The sequence below is a fragment of the Convolutriloba macropyga genome, chromosome 8 (genome assembly GCF_964194025.1).
Source record: "Convolutriloba macropyga chromosome 8, txConMacr16.3, whole genome shotgun sequence".
In the NCBI taxonomy this organism is placed as follows: Eukaryota; Metazoa; Xenacoelomorpha; order Acoela; family Convolutidae; genus Convolutriloba; species Convolutriloba macropyga.
This window is the reverse complement of record NC_134475.1, coordinates 26,091,769-26,106,347: the sequence shown is the minus strand read 5'-3', so window position 1 is coordinate 26,106,347 and position 14,579 is coordinate 26,091,769. Positions and strand designations below refer to the sequence as shown.

At 32.6% G+C, this 14,579-nt stretch overlaps 1 protein-coding gene across 5 annotated transcripts in view; it reads right to left on the bottom strand.

The window, feature by feature from the left end:
- Positions 1-4,264: 4,264 nt before the first annotated feature.
- The window catches only part of LOC142344039 (uncharacterized), a 103,541-nt gene continuing 93,226 nt past the window's right edge, over positions 4,265-14,579 (bottom strand). For all 5 annotated transcript variants that reach the window (XM_075395505.1, XM_075395507.1, XM_075395506.1 and 2 more), the window contains one exon: positions 4,265-4,736. In XM_075395505.1, coding sequence (XP_075251620.1) covers positions 4,582-4,736 — 155 coding nt within the window. In that variant the 3' untranslated portion in view covers positions 4,265-4,581. The remainder of the gene's footprint in view (positions 4,737-14,579) is intronic.

Below are 14,579 nucleotides of genomic sequence, written 5' to 3'. Positions count from 1 at the left end.
TATAACTAAATAAGAGGCCAAAACTCTTTTTATATTTTTGATATAATGATTCTTTGGTACAGTTTATAATGTAATGTAGAAGCAGCAACAACCGGACAAACTTTGATCTAAATGTGGAATCTTAAAGTTCAGAAATTTATGGGATAGTAATGGGGTGCTGCATATATTTTCTGTCTTTTTTGTTTTTTTTGTTAGTTACAGACCAGAATGATTTCAGGTTAAACTTCAATTATTAACCGGTCAAATATAAGTACAAGGATATGGTTTTTAGGGTTTTGACTTTTTCATTAAGTTTTTCTTCACAAAATTGGATAGCTATTGACTTTTGGCCGTATGCAATGCTTGTTGTTTTTATTTGATTCTGATGTTATTCCTCTGTCTTACTCTCCTTAACTGAAGTTATCGTCGGCCCTATAAAAATTTATTATTTCAGTTGTATTTTGGTTAGGGCTTAAAACGAATTTTTAAATGGAGAAACCAATTATCTTTGAAGAGAATGTGATTTATGAAAATTTTCTATATCTTACTCATTTGGTGGACAATTAAGTCAAAATGATGGCTGCTTGGGGTCGTAACATTATTTGTGAAGGCACAATATCGAGACCCCTTGTTTGCTTTCAATTCAAAATTGCTTTGTAAATGAGGAACGGAAGATTAATAACCAAGATCCTAAAGATCAATATAAAGTTATAGCTCTCCATTCAGCATCTTGAGAACTCATCACAAGTTCAAAATGGCTATCTATATGACAAGTATTACCCCGAAACAACTTAAGGCACAGTAAGAAGAGAAGCTAAGAGCCCTTAACGCCCTCCGGGAGCTTATGTTTTTTGTAGTATTGCTAATTGGATAATTGCCGCCGCAATTACCGATACTACAGAGTGTTTATAATTACTTAACCGTCGACTTTGTGAACACTTTAGACTTAGTCCAAACTGACGGAAAATGACGGGAGAGCAATGCTGCGTGAAATGCGTTGAGTGAAAGAATACTTTGTTCATTGCCAAATACTGCTGTGTATTATTTAATACACTATTGAATAGGCCATGGCGGCTGATTCACTGCCGCTAATGATACACGTACTAGGTGAAGGATACTGAAGCTATCCAGGCCGCTCTTCACCGCAGCAAGTCTGAAACGAATATATGACTAAAAACGAATAATAGTCGGCTCCACGAATGACCTAGGAACTAAATCAGAGCTAGTCATAAGTCTTGTGATTTTTGAGTCATGTTGACTCAAGTTTAAACACGCATGAGCCTAGAGCTTGCTGTTGAAAGAAATCAGTTTCTCAACTCAACCAGCGCAACTTAAGCCGCTTCTGATTCAACTCAAAAAAATCTCTCTCTCTTTCTCTCTCTCTCTGCTCTAAGAGCGAAAACTCTACTCCTCCGCTAAGCGAGAGTAACTGCAGCAACTGTAAGTCTGCCAATTTTATAGCAAAACAAACTTAGAGTAATATTCACATCCAGCAGCAAGATGGATTTATTTAATTGATTAAGATTAGATTCCCCACCATTTTTTCAAGTAGGATTTTTTCTTCAAGTGTTCTCTATCTCTTCTATTTGTTTCGTAATTAACCTTTATCTAATCAATTTTGTTTCTAGCAACTAACACATAGTTTTAGAAATTAGCAAAGAACATTTTTAGCTTTTAGTGACACTTATTCTAGCACTTAATTAAGGTCGCGTAAATAAGATTGGTTTAGCTCTAGTGTGTTAATTAAGATCAAGCGAATAAAATCCTTACCACATCAGAGTTAAAATTATGCCCTTTTTTGCATCCAAAAGTTAAATGGGACAGACAAATAATGGCAAACAACAGCCGCAGGAATAAAGGAAACGACTAAAAAGGTCTTGCAAAAAATTCTCTAAATCAGAAATATCGACGAGAAAGAGCCGGTGTTCTACTATCGGAAACTTCAAAGAGACACAGCTTTCTACCAGATCTATAGTGTTTTGAAAAAAAAACAGATGCACATTTTAGTTTGAGGATCTGTTTTTATCAATTTTGTCATACGTCAATAGGTGGATAAACAATGCGTTGTACAACAACGCGTCGACAACTCGATTAGGCGAAAGCATTTTAGGTAAACAAAAATTTTAAATAATTTAGTGGAGGAAATTCGAACAAAAACCATTAAAAGATCAAAACCCGGTACATCAACAGTGCTCATCGCGAAGTCTAACAAGTAATCTGTATATGCATATGAGATGAGTTGTTACAGTGTTTACCAAAAAAAATCAAGTTTTTCAACACTTTGTGGTTTTTCTTCTTTCCTCACTGTTAATTATGCCAAGAACTTTGAATAAAGTAACAAGAAGAGCACGCTTAACATGCACAGTAACCCAATGTTTGTTTTTATCTAAAGAGTCTAGCGCCAGTCAACATTATTGATTTTAAAAAAACAAATCCATTAAGCAATCGAATTTTAAAACAATTATGTCAATGATGTTTTCTTCAGGACAAACATAGTTAAGAATTTGTCTTGCCTATTATATTTGTTGCATCTGCGTATTTCTTCTCTTTAAGTGAGGTTCTGGCTATTATCCTATGACCACGTGGAGAAAGCGTTCAGTATCTAAGTAATACAACCTGGCAAAATCTAGACAAGCAAACGGAGAGAAATCAGATTTTGCTTGCTTTCGGTAAAGATATGCAGGCTCATAACGTGCAAAATTTTTGCGCTTTTGATTTGCAAAAAGATAAGACTTTTAAAAAAATTAAACCAAGTAACCGTAGATAATTTAGGTCGAATTGGTAATTTATTCATAGTGAACTGATATCTTATCCAAAAGCTCCAGAAATCAAGGAGCTTTGAGCTCCTTTTTGTGTTGGCGAGTAAAAAAACTTTACCATTCAATATGCGTTATTAGATGAGATTGATATGAAAACTAATTTTCATATTTTCTTTAGGTTTATCATTTAGTTATTTAGGTCAGGCTAGCATATTTTTAACAGCCGCAATTTCATCAAAGTTTCATAAAAACTTCATAAAAGAAAAAACAATTTGAAATCAAAAAATTTTTTTCAATATCAATGATAAAGTTCTCTGACAAAGTTGGCATTAACAAAGTTATTACCTTAGTTTAATTTTAATCAAGAACAATTGCGAATTAATAGTTTTGATCCAGATTTTTGAGCTTTATAGGTCTTATTACGTTGTACATTAATGAGGCGTTGTACATCGGAGGCGGAGGTCGGAGGAGCCGCAAATCAAAGAGCCGCAATTCGAAATAACTAGATGCATGCGACAAACTCAAAAACTATAACTCAAAATCATTGTTAGTTATAATCATAATTATAATCATGGTTAATCATAGCTATAAAATCAAGGTTATTATCAGTTCAGTTTTTATTTCAGTGAGCATGTATGTTGAATACGCATGTATTTTAATTACGATCAAAATAGATAGCGAGAGAGAGAGAGAGAGAGAGAGAGATCTTGTACGCTATGAGCATATCAAAAACAGGCGGCATTTTAATATGCCCATAATCAGGGCAGATAAAATTTGTTTATGTCCAGACCGCAAACCGAACTAACAAAACTCATGTTCAGAAAAAAGTCAGTTGATGACTCATCTTGTCTTACTAAAATCATACTAAATAGTGAAATCTCGGACCTGAACATAGTGATGGCCCGCGTAAAAATCATTATGATTTATGTTCTGGTCCATTAATGAATCTCTATGACGACGCGCTCCGGGTTAACAATTAACTTTAGGTAAGAACAGTTCTGTGCAAAAACATGGGGCTCCTCTGATTTATATCCAATCAAAACATAAAGCACAATTATAATCAGAGTTAAGATCAAATTGAGCTGCAGAAAAAATTCAACACAGAATTTTCTCACGATATTTTAGTTTATTGAGACTATAGTGTTGCCAATTCTAGCAACGGGAGCAGAAAGCTCAATAATGCCAACGAAGTTGTCATAACCTCTAGGCCGGATAAAACTAAATTTCATAATCTGATTTAGTTTAGTACCATTGACTTTCATAGGAACTTAATAGGATAATAAAATTTTATTAGTACCTAATTAAGCTTTAATGTTCCAGTTGTTCCAGCAATATTTACAAATAATCAACGAAAAAAAGTTTATGGAAGTGATACGAAGAATACAATCCTAGAATCCATGAGTCATACTAAATAAAGTTAAGGTAAATTTACTCTTTAAATCCTTAGGCCTCGCCACCTTAACGAAAAGCATGAAGTTTTCACTAAATTATCTTAAAGCGAAATACCTTAACGTTTAACCATAACAGAAAATTTACACAAAAATTTACACAAAATATTTACACAAAAATATGTTTACACAAAAATTCCTTAATTTTAGTTTAAACTTGCTTCTCTTATGACTTAACTGTTTGGGTAAAATTAAAGTTATTTTGTGTGATTTTTAACTCGCTTACAATCGATATGAGACAAAATGTCGACATCAACTAGTTTTTAAATTCGCTCATGTCAATCAAAAAGAGTTTCTTGCGTTCAGCTTGTTGAACTTTGCATTTTTGAAGTCTTTTAGGATGTCTTTTTGTGTCTCTTTTTATTGCTGAAGAGAGCATCACTTCTTAGTTGAACCTAGAACGTGGAGAGGTCATCAAGACTGTTGATTTCAGAGGAAGTCAAGTCGGCTGCCGCGTCCAAGTGAGCCGAGACAGCCCCCGCCCCCACTCCCTCCAGGTTTACATCAGGCACTTCAAGATCTAGGTCCATTTCCTCTGTTAGAAGGAGCACTAGAACACACCAATTGAGACATAGGTAAAAAGTGATTGATCGATAGACAGGCCACTTCTTTCCGCTTTAACCATGTGGCTCTACGCAACAGGGTTTGTTAGCTATAGTAGTTTGAAACAATGCAAAAGCATCTGATCGCGGTTGTCTGACCAAAATTCATTGTTTACAGTCCAAAATGAACACCCAAGTCGAAAACAAAAGTTAATCTTGCACGACATCACAAGACTAAATTTCTGCAATAACCTTGCAAGATCTTTGAACATTAACTTTTGTTTTCGACTCCGGTGCACAATATGGCTCAAAAACTGGAAACAGTTTCACATGAAAAAAATTGGACATTATGGAAACTGCTTCATAGAAACTCCGCACACAGATCGTCAGAAAAACTAGATGATGTCCTTGGAGTAGGTGAAAATCATTATTATTATACATTAATTTTATTAGTAAAAGAGCCAAACTAATAATTCCAGGAGAACATCATTGTTCCGACCCCTCTTGAGGCGGGAGGAACTATATACTCGAATGGGTTTTTTTGTTCAGACAATTTTGACCGATCGATATATTCGTCGTACAGAGTTTTGAGTGTTATCAATTAAAAGCCCCTCCAGCGCAGAATATGGAATTAAAAAGATTTTTTATGAATTTCGTATTTTACAGGGAGTTATCTAGGTTTGAAGTTTTGTGAAAAATAGATGGACTTCCGTTGTTTTTCTTCACATGTTTCTGAACTTCGCCTAAATTTTCGTCAATTTTGTTAAAAATTGTAACAATTGTTAACAGTAGTACTTTGGATTTTATTTTTACAAACAAGGAAAGTATTTTTGACTATTTTGATTTAATTTTTCTGGTAAAAATTTTGGCTAAAAATTTCAAAATTCAGCTTTTTTCATCAAAAATTGCCCGAAATTAGCTTTTTGTCCACTTTGATTAAATTTGCCGATAATGCACACCCCGAAAACAGCACAACAGTTTTTGTAAACTACAAAGAGAGCCAATTTTACTTCTACTTCTATTGAGAGTAGTCTAGAATCTAAATTTTGCCGTTTTTTTGCTAACTTTATTTTGTGATTATTGAAAACGCGGCATTTATTTTTGACCTTTTAACTAACAATTTATCTACATATAAAGCAGTTGAAACTATTGAGCGTTCTAAACGGACAAACAGCATTAACAGTTTTGGTTTTGGTCGGATCGTGGACTGTTGCAGTCGAAAAAATAATCCGGATTGTAATCAGTCTTATTAAAAATAAATTCGACCTTTTTTATGTTGATTAAAGAACAGAACATCTAGCTCTCAGTTCTTAGGTCCAAATGGCTTCCTAAACAGTTCCAATTAAATGCATTTTTCTCCTACTCCAAAGATTATGGTCGTTTTGACTTTTAAAAATGTTTGCCTTTTAAATAAACTACGGCTTTTTGAATTTTGCCTTTCTTTTTCTTTCAATTTGGCCAACTGGAAGCTTAGTGTCAGCAAAAAGAATGTTTCTTCTTCCTATTCGTTGGAAAGAAGCAGGTTCAAGTTTTCCAGTCTTACGCGTTAAGTTATGGTTTTCTGGATTTGATACTACTTGATTTCAATTTTTTTTTTTATTTTTGGGTTTTTTAACGTTTTTTTCTCGTATTGTCAGATTATCATATTATTGACAGTTCACACATAACCTTATTGGCTTTTAAAATAAAACACATTTGCACATATAAATGTCTTGAAAGGCAAGATATTGTTTTTAACGGCTTCAACACACCGTTCTCGAAGATTTTAAATTAATTTTTTTTACAATTGTCTTTAACTGTCGATTTTAATTTGTCTTTTTAGTCGTATGAAACTACCTGGATAAAAACAGGTTTCATTGGAAATTCATGATGAGTGTGTTTTTATTATGATTTGAGAAGATAGCTGAGGGCATTCATGACTTTGAAATCAATTGTTAAAAAAACTCTTTTTAACAATGTTTAACTTCGCGTTTTGTTCTTTTTTTCTGTTTGTTACCTAGTCATGTTAATTACAGGTCACAAATGACATTTTTGTTGTCGAGTGAAGGTACAAATGTACCACATCTAATGTTTCTTTTTAAAAGAAATCGTTATGAATTTACTGGCTTAGACAAGGGTTTTTGGCACAAAAAGTAAACAATTTTTTGATTTTTGTCTGTTTTTTGTTTTTTTTTTGTAGACGTAAAACATATTGTGAAAATTACACGTCTCAAGCGCTTCTTTTGGACAAAAAAAACAAACCTATTAAAGTATTCCATTTTTTAGCTAATGGTTTTCATGACTTTGAAATAAACTCTTTCGAAAAGAAAACAGAAGTGTTAATTAATTTAGGCGCTTTTTCTCTTTTTGGTCTAATTGTTACGTATTCTCACTAATGAAATACATTTTTTATGATCGATGAAGGCTCAATCGAATCTATTTTGAGGGGACAATTTAACGGCTTCGACAGCGTTTTCTTGCACGTTTTAATTGAATTTTTTTGTTGTCTCCATTTGTTGTTTTTTTTGCAACCGCATAAAAAACTAATAAATGACAGATCTTAATGAACTCTTTTAAAGACGTATCTGATCTTAAACATATTGGTTAAACATGTTGCCATTTAATGGCTTTCCTTCTTTGAAATTGATTGTTTTTGAAAACAAAAGCCAATTTTTTTTATCTTTGCTATTTTTTGCTCTTTTTTGTCTAAGTTTTACCGAGTTTTTCCATAGAGTGGTGTCTTGTCCTTTCTGGTAAAGTAAAAGTCATTTTGTTTAGTTTTAGTTTTATCCGACGCTCTTTCGAGCTTGTTAGTAATTTTTTTATAATGGACATAAAATTTTGGATGTAATGAAGTTTTGTTGTTATTGCTTGATTTTATTGTTTGTCTTGACTTGCTTTCTTAATTATGACTGGTCTCATCAATCTAGCGCAGCATATTTTACTTTCTGAGTTATTTGCGTTGAAGGCAATCTTTGTTCAACACATTTTTATTGAAAAATACTTGAATTTTTGGGGTTTTACAATTGATCTGATCTCGTTCACCAATGGAGATCTTATTCCCAAACTAAGCAAAACGCCAAGATTTGGAACAAAACTTTTTTTATGGGCGCACAACGATAGCAGAGCTAGTTTTGGGTCTCATCGTGGAGTTTTAAACTCAAAAGTTTTTCGACAATGTGTCTTTATAAATCTTTTAGAGATTTACTAAGATTTGCAAGCATTTCTGGTTCTTATCGTAGTCTTAGGACTTTTTCTCTTAAATTTGAGGTCCATTTGACAACCCTAATAATATGTGAACCTATCTAAACGTCTGATTTGTCACCTGCTAACCTTTACAACTTTCAACATAATTTTTTGAACTTTGCGCATTTTAACTTTATTTTGTAGCTTATAGTCAGCAAATAGCTTTGTCTCATTAACTATAGAACAAACAAAAAATATTTTTGGAGGTTGTATGTATTAACGGTTTTATGACTTTGAGACAACGAGTTTTCAAAAAAAAAATTGTAAATTTTGCATATTTGCCAATATTTGAGAGTGTTTTTGGTTATTTGTCACGCTATTAATTAAAGGACAGGACCTGCTGGCGTTGTGAAGAGGCGCAAATGAACATATAAATTGTTTATAAGGAGAATAGATTATTGTTTTAATGGCTGCTGCGCTGTTTTAAAACTTTTAAAATTTTTCCTGTATTTTTTGTTGTTTATTAATTCTATTACTTAATCTGAATAACGAGAGGTCTCATTGGCTTCCTAAAGCGATATACATGAAAATACTTGATGTCTTCAAAGACGGTTTTAATGTTTTCGAATTTATTTGTTTCCAAAGATGTCATTGTATTTTCGGGTTTTGCTCCTTTTTGTTCTTCTTTTATCAAGCTGTAACCTTCTTCCCGTTAATAACAAGAGTTTTCTTTTGAATTAAACTTCAATGTTTTCGCATTACTAAAATTTTTTAACTACTGATTTTATTCTTAATAAAATAAGATGCAAATAACCAAATATAGTTTATTCCTCTAAAAGCGTATAATTTTAATAGATCCAACAATGTGTTTTTGTTGATTGTTTGTGAAATATTGAGTTTTGTCTGTATATTGTATCTTTTTACTTAGTCTCATTCATAACAGGTCTCAAAAGTAAAGCGAAACTTTTTAAACTTTCTAAAGTTTAGGATGCGCTTTTCATTGCGGTCTCGGACACACCAGTAGGTTTATGATTTGCCCCATATAGCGAGTCCTTGGTGAAAAAGCTTGAGGGACTACCTACGCTATAATAGCAGCTTGTCGGAAAACTTTTCCAATTCGTGAAAATCTTGGTACATTTACGGCCTACTTTTTTCTTGAAACTCAATCATTTTTTAATCTCTGCTCTTCACATATAACGCAGATTCCTACTCCACTGCTGATTCTCAAAATGCACATTGATTTGAAAGAAAACATTGTTCATCTAAGTTACCAAGTTTTTAGATTTCTAATTTACCATGGTGTTTATTAAATGAATCAGTGTGCAGGTTGCTGTCTATTTCTAACCGGAATGTGAAGAAAGGTAGAAACATTTTTGTTTTAGAATCAGAATCAAAATATCTGATATGTTGTAGCTGTCCATCAAAATAACAGCTTAGTTATCTTTGTACCTTATAGATGTAGTTCAATCTGTCTGTATTGATGAAGAGCGGGTCAATTTACTCCTAAAGTTTTTTGGAAATTGTTTACGTATTATACTGAATGATTTCTGAAGAATTAAACGTGCTGCAACTTGTTCAGCAGTCAAAACCAGACTGAAGCGTACCTATCTGCATTCTAGTTAATGACCACAGTTTTTGGTATTTCAATCTTATACAATTTTGCATTTTAAGCAGTCAATTCGATTGGTCATTCTATCGGACATCGAAAATGTTCTATGTACTGAAGTGCACTGAAGTTGTTAAGATGTCCCTGTCAATCGCATATTAACTCAAATAGAATAGAAATTATTCTTCCCTGTATTTTTTCTTTCATAGTTTTATTCAGAAGTGAAACACAAAAAGAGCATCTCATAATATTGCCCTCTATGTGAAAGCCACTGTGCAACTAGTTGAGTTTTTAACTATCATTAAATGCAAATTTGGCTTCGATAATCATGTCAAATTTTTGTCTTCCCAACTATTCAGAACCAATTCAGTAAAATCCCATTGGAGTAAAAAACGACAGAAAATATGCCGAAAAATTTGGAGCTCAGTTATTGCAAAACCTTCCATGTACTAAAGAGAACAGATGTAAGAGAATCATCGAGCCACTTAATAGTTTTTACGCAAGCTCCAGCAAATGCTATCATTTAACAATATTAATTAATTATCTAATTGTATTTCTCGGTTTGATAAATTTACTGCATTTTACTTTTCTCGCTGGTATTTCTAATTATGTATTGTTTTTTGCCTAAATAGTTGACTTATAAAAGTTCTGCCTCAGAAACAAACTTTTAAACATATTCTCAGGAGTAAGACATTAAATCATCACTCGAAGTTTCAAAGTCTGTATTGAAATTTATTTTTCAAAATAAAGATTATGTATATTGGGGATTATGTATATTGAATTCTGTAAAGTTCATTTGTTCCGCAACCACTTGTGAAGGAGAGGAACTATATGCTCAACTGGGTTTTGTTTTGATCAGTCAATTTTTGCGAATCGATATATTTATTGTGGAGTTGTATCTGGTATCAATAGAAAGCCCGTCCAGTGTAGAGAGTTTAAATTTTCATGAACATTTTACATTCGACGCAGATTTTGTTTGTATTTTTCGCCTGTATTCCTACAATTTTTTTTGCCGAATTACGCTTTTATTTACAATTTATTTTGGGTTTTTGGTAAACCTGAAGTAACATTGGGTCTTTTCCTGTCTCCTAGTGGTTTTGTAGAAGAAAGCAAGTTTGGAATATTGGATGTAGATTATTCGGTTTCTAGAGCCAATTTTTTTTCAAACTTTGGTAGTCATTCGTCTTCTCGATAGGTTTTTTTCTCGTAACTTTATGACGAAGTAAGCTAATTAGAATGAATTTGCGTTAGCTGTGACAACATATTGTGTTCTTAAGTTGCCTGTAAGGAATTAGCGATCTTGTTGACATTGAAAAAAAATCATTTAAGCTTGATCTATTGTTTTTTTGTTCTTTTTCTATCGTTATTGAGTCCCAATGTTGAAAGGTCTCAATAAAAATCTCGCGGAAGACCAAATAAACGTAAATAATTTTTTTTAGCACTGACTTTTTTGAAAAAATTTGTTTAAGTAAAAGTTTAGTGAATTCATGAGAATTGGGCAATCGTTGTCCGTTTTTGTTCCTATTTTGTATTGCTATTAAGTAACAATATTGAAAAGTCTCGTTGATGTTCTACAGAGGTCTAATTTATCTCAAAAGCTCTCTTGTATATATATATATATATATATATATATATATATATATTATTGGTGATGATTACTTCAAAAATACTTATTTTAGTAAAAATTTGGTATTTTTTGAGATTTGACTTCTTACGGTTTTTCTCTGTAACTTTGACAGCGTTTGAGTAACGAAAAGTCTAATTTTTCTCAATATTGAAGTAAAAAAGCTGATATAGCTTAGAGTGTTTTGACTGAAAGCTATTTTTTTTTCAAAAAACTTTCAATGACTTTTGAATTCTGACCGTTATTCCTTTTAATGTTGTGTCGCCCTTCAGTATCGTTTCTTCAGCCTTCATATAGCATTAATGATCCATATTCATCATATTTTTTTCAGTTGATAGTTAATCCAGATAAAAAGCTGACGCAATTTATTTCCGAGAAAATTAGGTGAGTCGTGTCTGTATTTATAGATGACTCTGAGTTTTGCTTTCAAATGCTCATTGATTTAAATAGAACGGTTTTGAGTTTTTTTAATATGTAGAAATGTTTAGTTTGGCCTATATTTTGTCTGTTACTGTTGCTTTTTTGTTATTCTTAGTAGTCTACAGTTAGACTCATCGGTTTTTCATTTTGATTTCTGACTATTCCGAATGGTCTTCTGGAGAGGCATAATCGAAACTCCCGAATGTGTTCATTCGAAGACGAATGGTTCTTGAATTAGTTTCAAATTAAAAACAGGGTTTTGGACAGATATTAGACCTCCAATTTTATATCGTCAATTGGTAAATTAACCCCTTGACAAGATGCCCCAGCTGATTCAAACGCAACACTATGTGCTTGTGCTTCAATAGTTGAAAAAATTGCTTAAATCGTGACTTACCTCGTGATTATATAGATTGATTAAACTATTTTAAATTTATCTGATTTTGCATTCTCAATTCCGAAGCATAAGTGCACGCAGTTTTTAAACTTCAGCGCTCTTGTATAAATCTAAATATTTAGAATCTTTAGAATGCAACAGACAATCTCCAGAGGCCATTTGTTTCTTAAAAGACATTGCAGTTTGAGATTGACTTTGAAAACGGGATTGTTGTTCACTTTATACAATTGTCTCTACTTTAGAAATTGCAGTAGAGTAGATTTCCTCTATCGTTTTGTTTGTTTGGTGGCACATAATAGTGAAGTAAGAAAATTGAACATACTGGTATGAATCTTTTTGGTAGAGAAGTCGGTCTTTTTTTAAACACTCCATCAAATTTTAATTAAAAGTTGAGCAACTTCATTAGAGACCGTATATCCCGGTTTATTTTGGTAGACAATTGAGAAAGGAGTGTGGTTGAGGTCAGAACATTGTGAGCCAAAGCACATTAGCGAGCCTTCTTGTTTTCATCTCACCTTGAAATTTAAAGATGGTTACAATAGCAGTGAAATAATAATTAATGAGTGTGAGTTTTTAAAATCAGTTGCAATTGGTTCTACTTCTAATTTTATCGTGTTTTGATCAAAATTTGAGTTTTCCAAAAAAATAGCCGGAGACAGCCAAACATTTTTGGGATATAATGCATATAATTATATGCATATCAAATCAACAATGATTTGATATGCACCGGAGTTAAAGTGTAACGAAAGATTTTTGGCTGTTTTTGTACCATGCTTTGATTACTGCATGTAAATCAAGCTTCACTAAACGGGAATATTGATATAAAATTTTCTGAAAAATATTTACTTCATCTATATATAAAAAAGTTTTGGTCCAGAAACTCCTTCTTGTCTAGAGATCAATTAGCACCCCCTTCCAAAAAAGATGGTACAGGAGGTAAGCCTGTTTTGTTCTCTAAATTTCAAAGTTTTGATATTCTCATATCGTAAAAAAAATATGTTACGTGTCACGCAGAATTGTATGCACAAATTATTCCCTCAAGATAGGTCTCCGCCGACAGTTTTCAATTGTATGCCCTTTTTGAGTAAACAATAAGAGCAACAGGACATGGGCTTGTTCTCCAAAATTCAGATTCGAGGTATTAAAGCATAATGACTCTTGATTTCACTTAAAAGTTGAACGGACTAATATTTTAAACATGTTTCACTGAAATGACATCGCAATTCCATTTAAATCTCTCTAACGTCATTTTAAGGAAAAGATAAAGAGAGGTGATAAAGAGATTTTTTCTTCATTCCCGGGTCGAGGTCGAATGGTTATCTTGTAAGAACTTGCAAGTTTCTGGCAGAAACTTACAAGGCGATGCATCGCCTTGCAAGTTCTTACAAGTTAACCATTCGACTTACAAGTTCTTGCAAGTTAACCATCTTTTGCAAGAAACTTGCAAAATCTTACAAGTTAATCATCTTTTGCAAGAAACTTGCAAGTTCTTACAAGTTAACCATTCGGTCTCGACCCGGGAAGCGCAAGCGCTATAACTGTTGATATTTCTTCAGTATCATCTCGCAGGGATCTTAACAATTCTATACAAATTAGCAATTGATGATTCGTTTTTTCTTCCTCTACCAGCAGTGATCTACAGCGAAACATTCCATTCATTGGCATTTTATAAAAACTTATGAAATCGAAATTTTTTGCATTGAAGAGGAACTCGGGATTCCAATACCCATATTTTCAACGGTCCATATTCATTACCTCCAGCCTTTTTTATGAATTTCTTCTGCGTTAAACGGGCTTCCGATTTCCAGAATGCTAGTTTTGCAATAAATCTAATTTGTGATCTCTTAAAATGAAAGTTGTTTTATATTTAAACTAAATTCTGCGAAAAATAATGGGGATTATTTCAAAATCGCAAGATATTTTGAAACTACCAAGTTACAATTTACAGAAAAATAATGAAAATAACAGTTTTATCTTCTGAAAAAATCTGAAAGTCTTTTCGTATTTTTTAAGAGTCCAATGTACCGTTTTTCAATTGATAATTTGAAACTAATACTTTATCTCGACAGCAGAAAAATTACTTAGCTTTGTTTCATAAACACATTGTGTTTATTAGTTTTTTCTATCCGTATTACAGTTTAAGTATTTACTTGAGATTGGATTTTTCACAGTGAATTAGCGAGACTTCATTAGGTTGTTTTACTTTTCAATAACCCTATTGTTGAAACATTTCCTCAATCAACTGAAGAGAAATTTTTTGTGTGTTCCTAACTGGTATCTCAAACACAGCCGATAGTTTCCTTTTCTTATTTCCTGTCGTGCACTATGAAGTTAATCAGAGTAATATCTCGGTAAAAAGGAATTGAAACTGATACTCTGACTTTATTTGTCTGAACTACATCTTACAAATTTTTAGATATCATAAAAATTCTCAATGAATGAAGGAGCAAACTTTTTACTGCTTTTTGCTGTTTCTATTGTCTTTCAAATCCATCAAGTTGCTTACTCAACACTGTTTCACTACTAATATTGATGTGCTAAGCAATTTTGACTATCTTAAACTCATTTCTCTTTTTTCAGAACAAAATTGCCCCAACCAAAACAATCACTTCTCAATCATCCCAACCATTCACTCATTT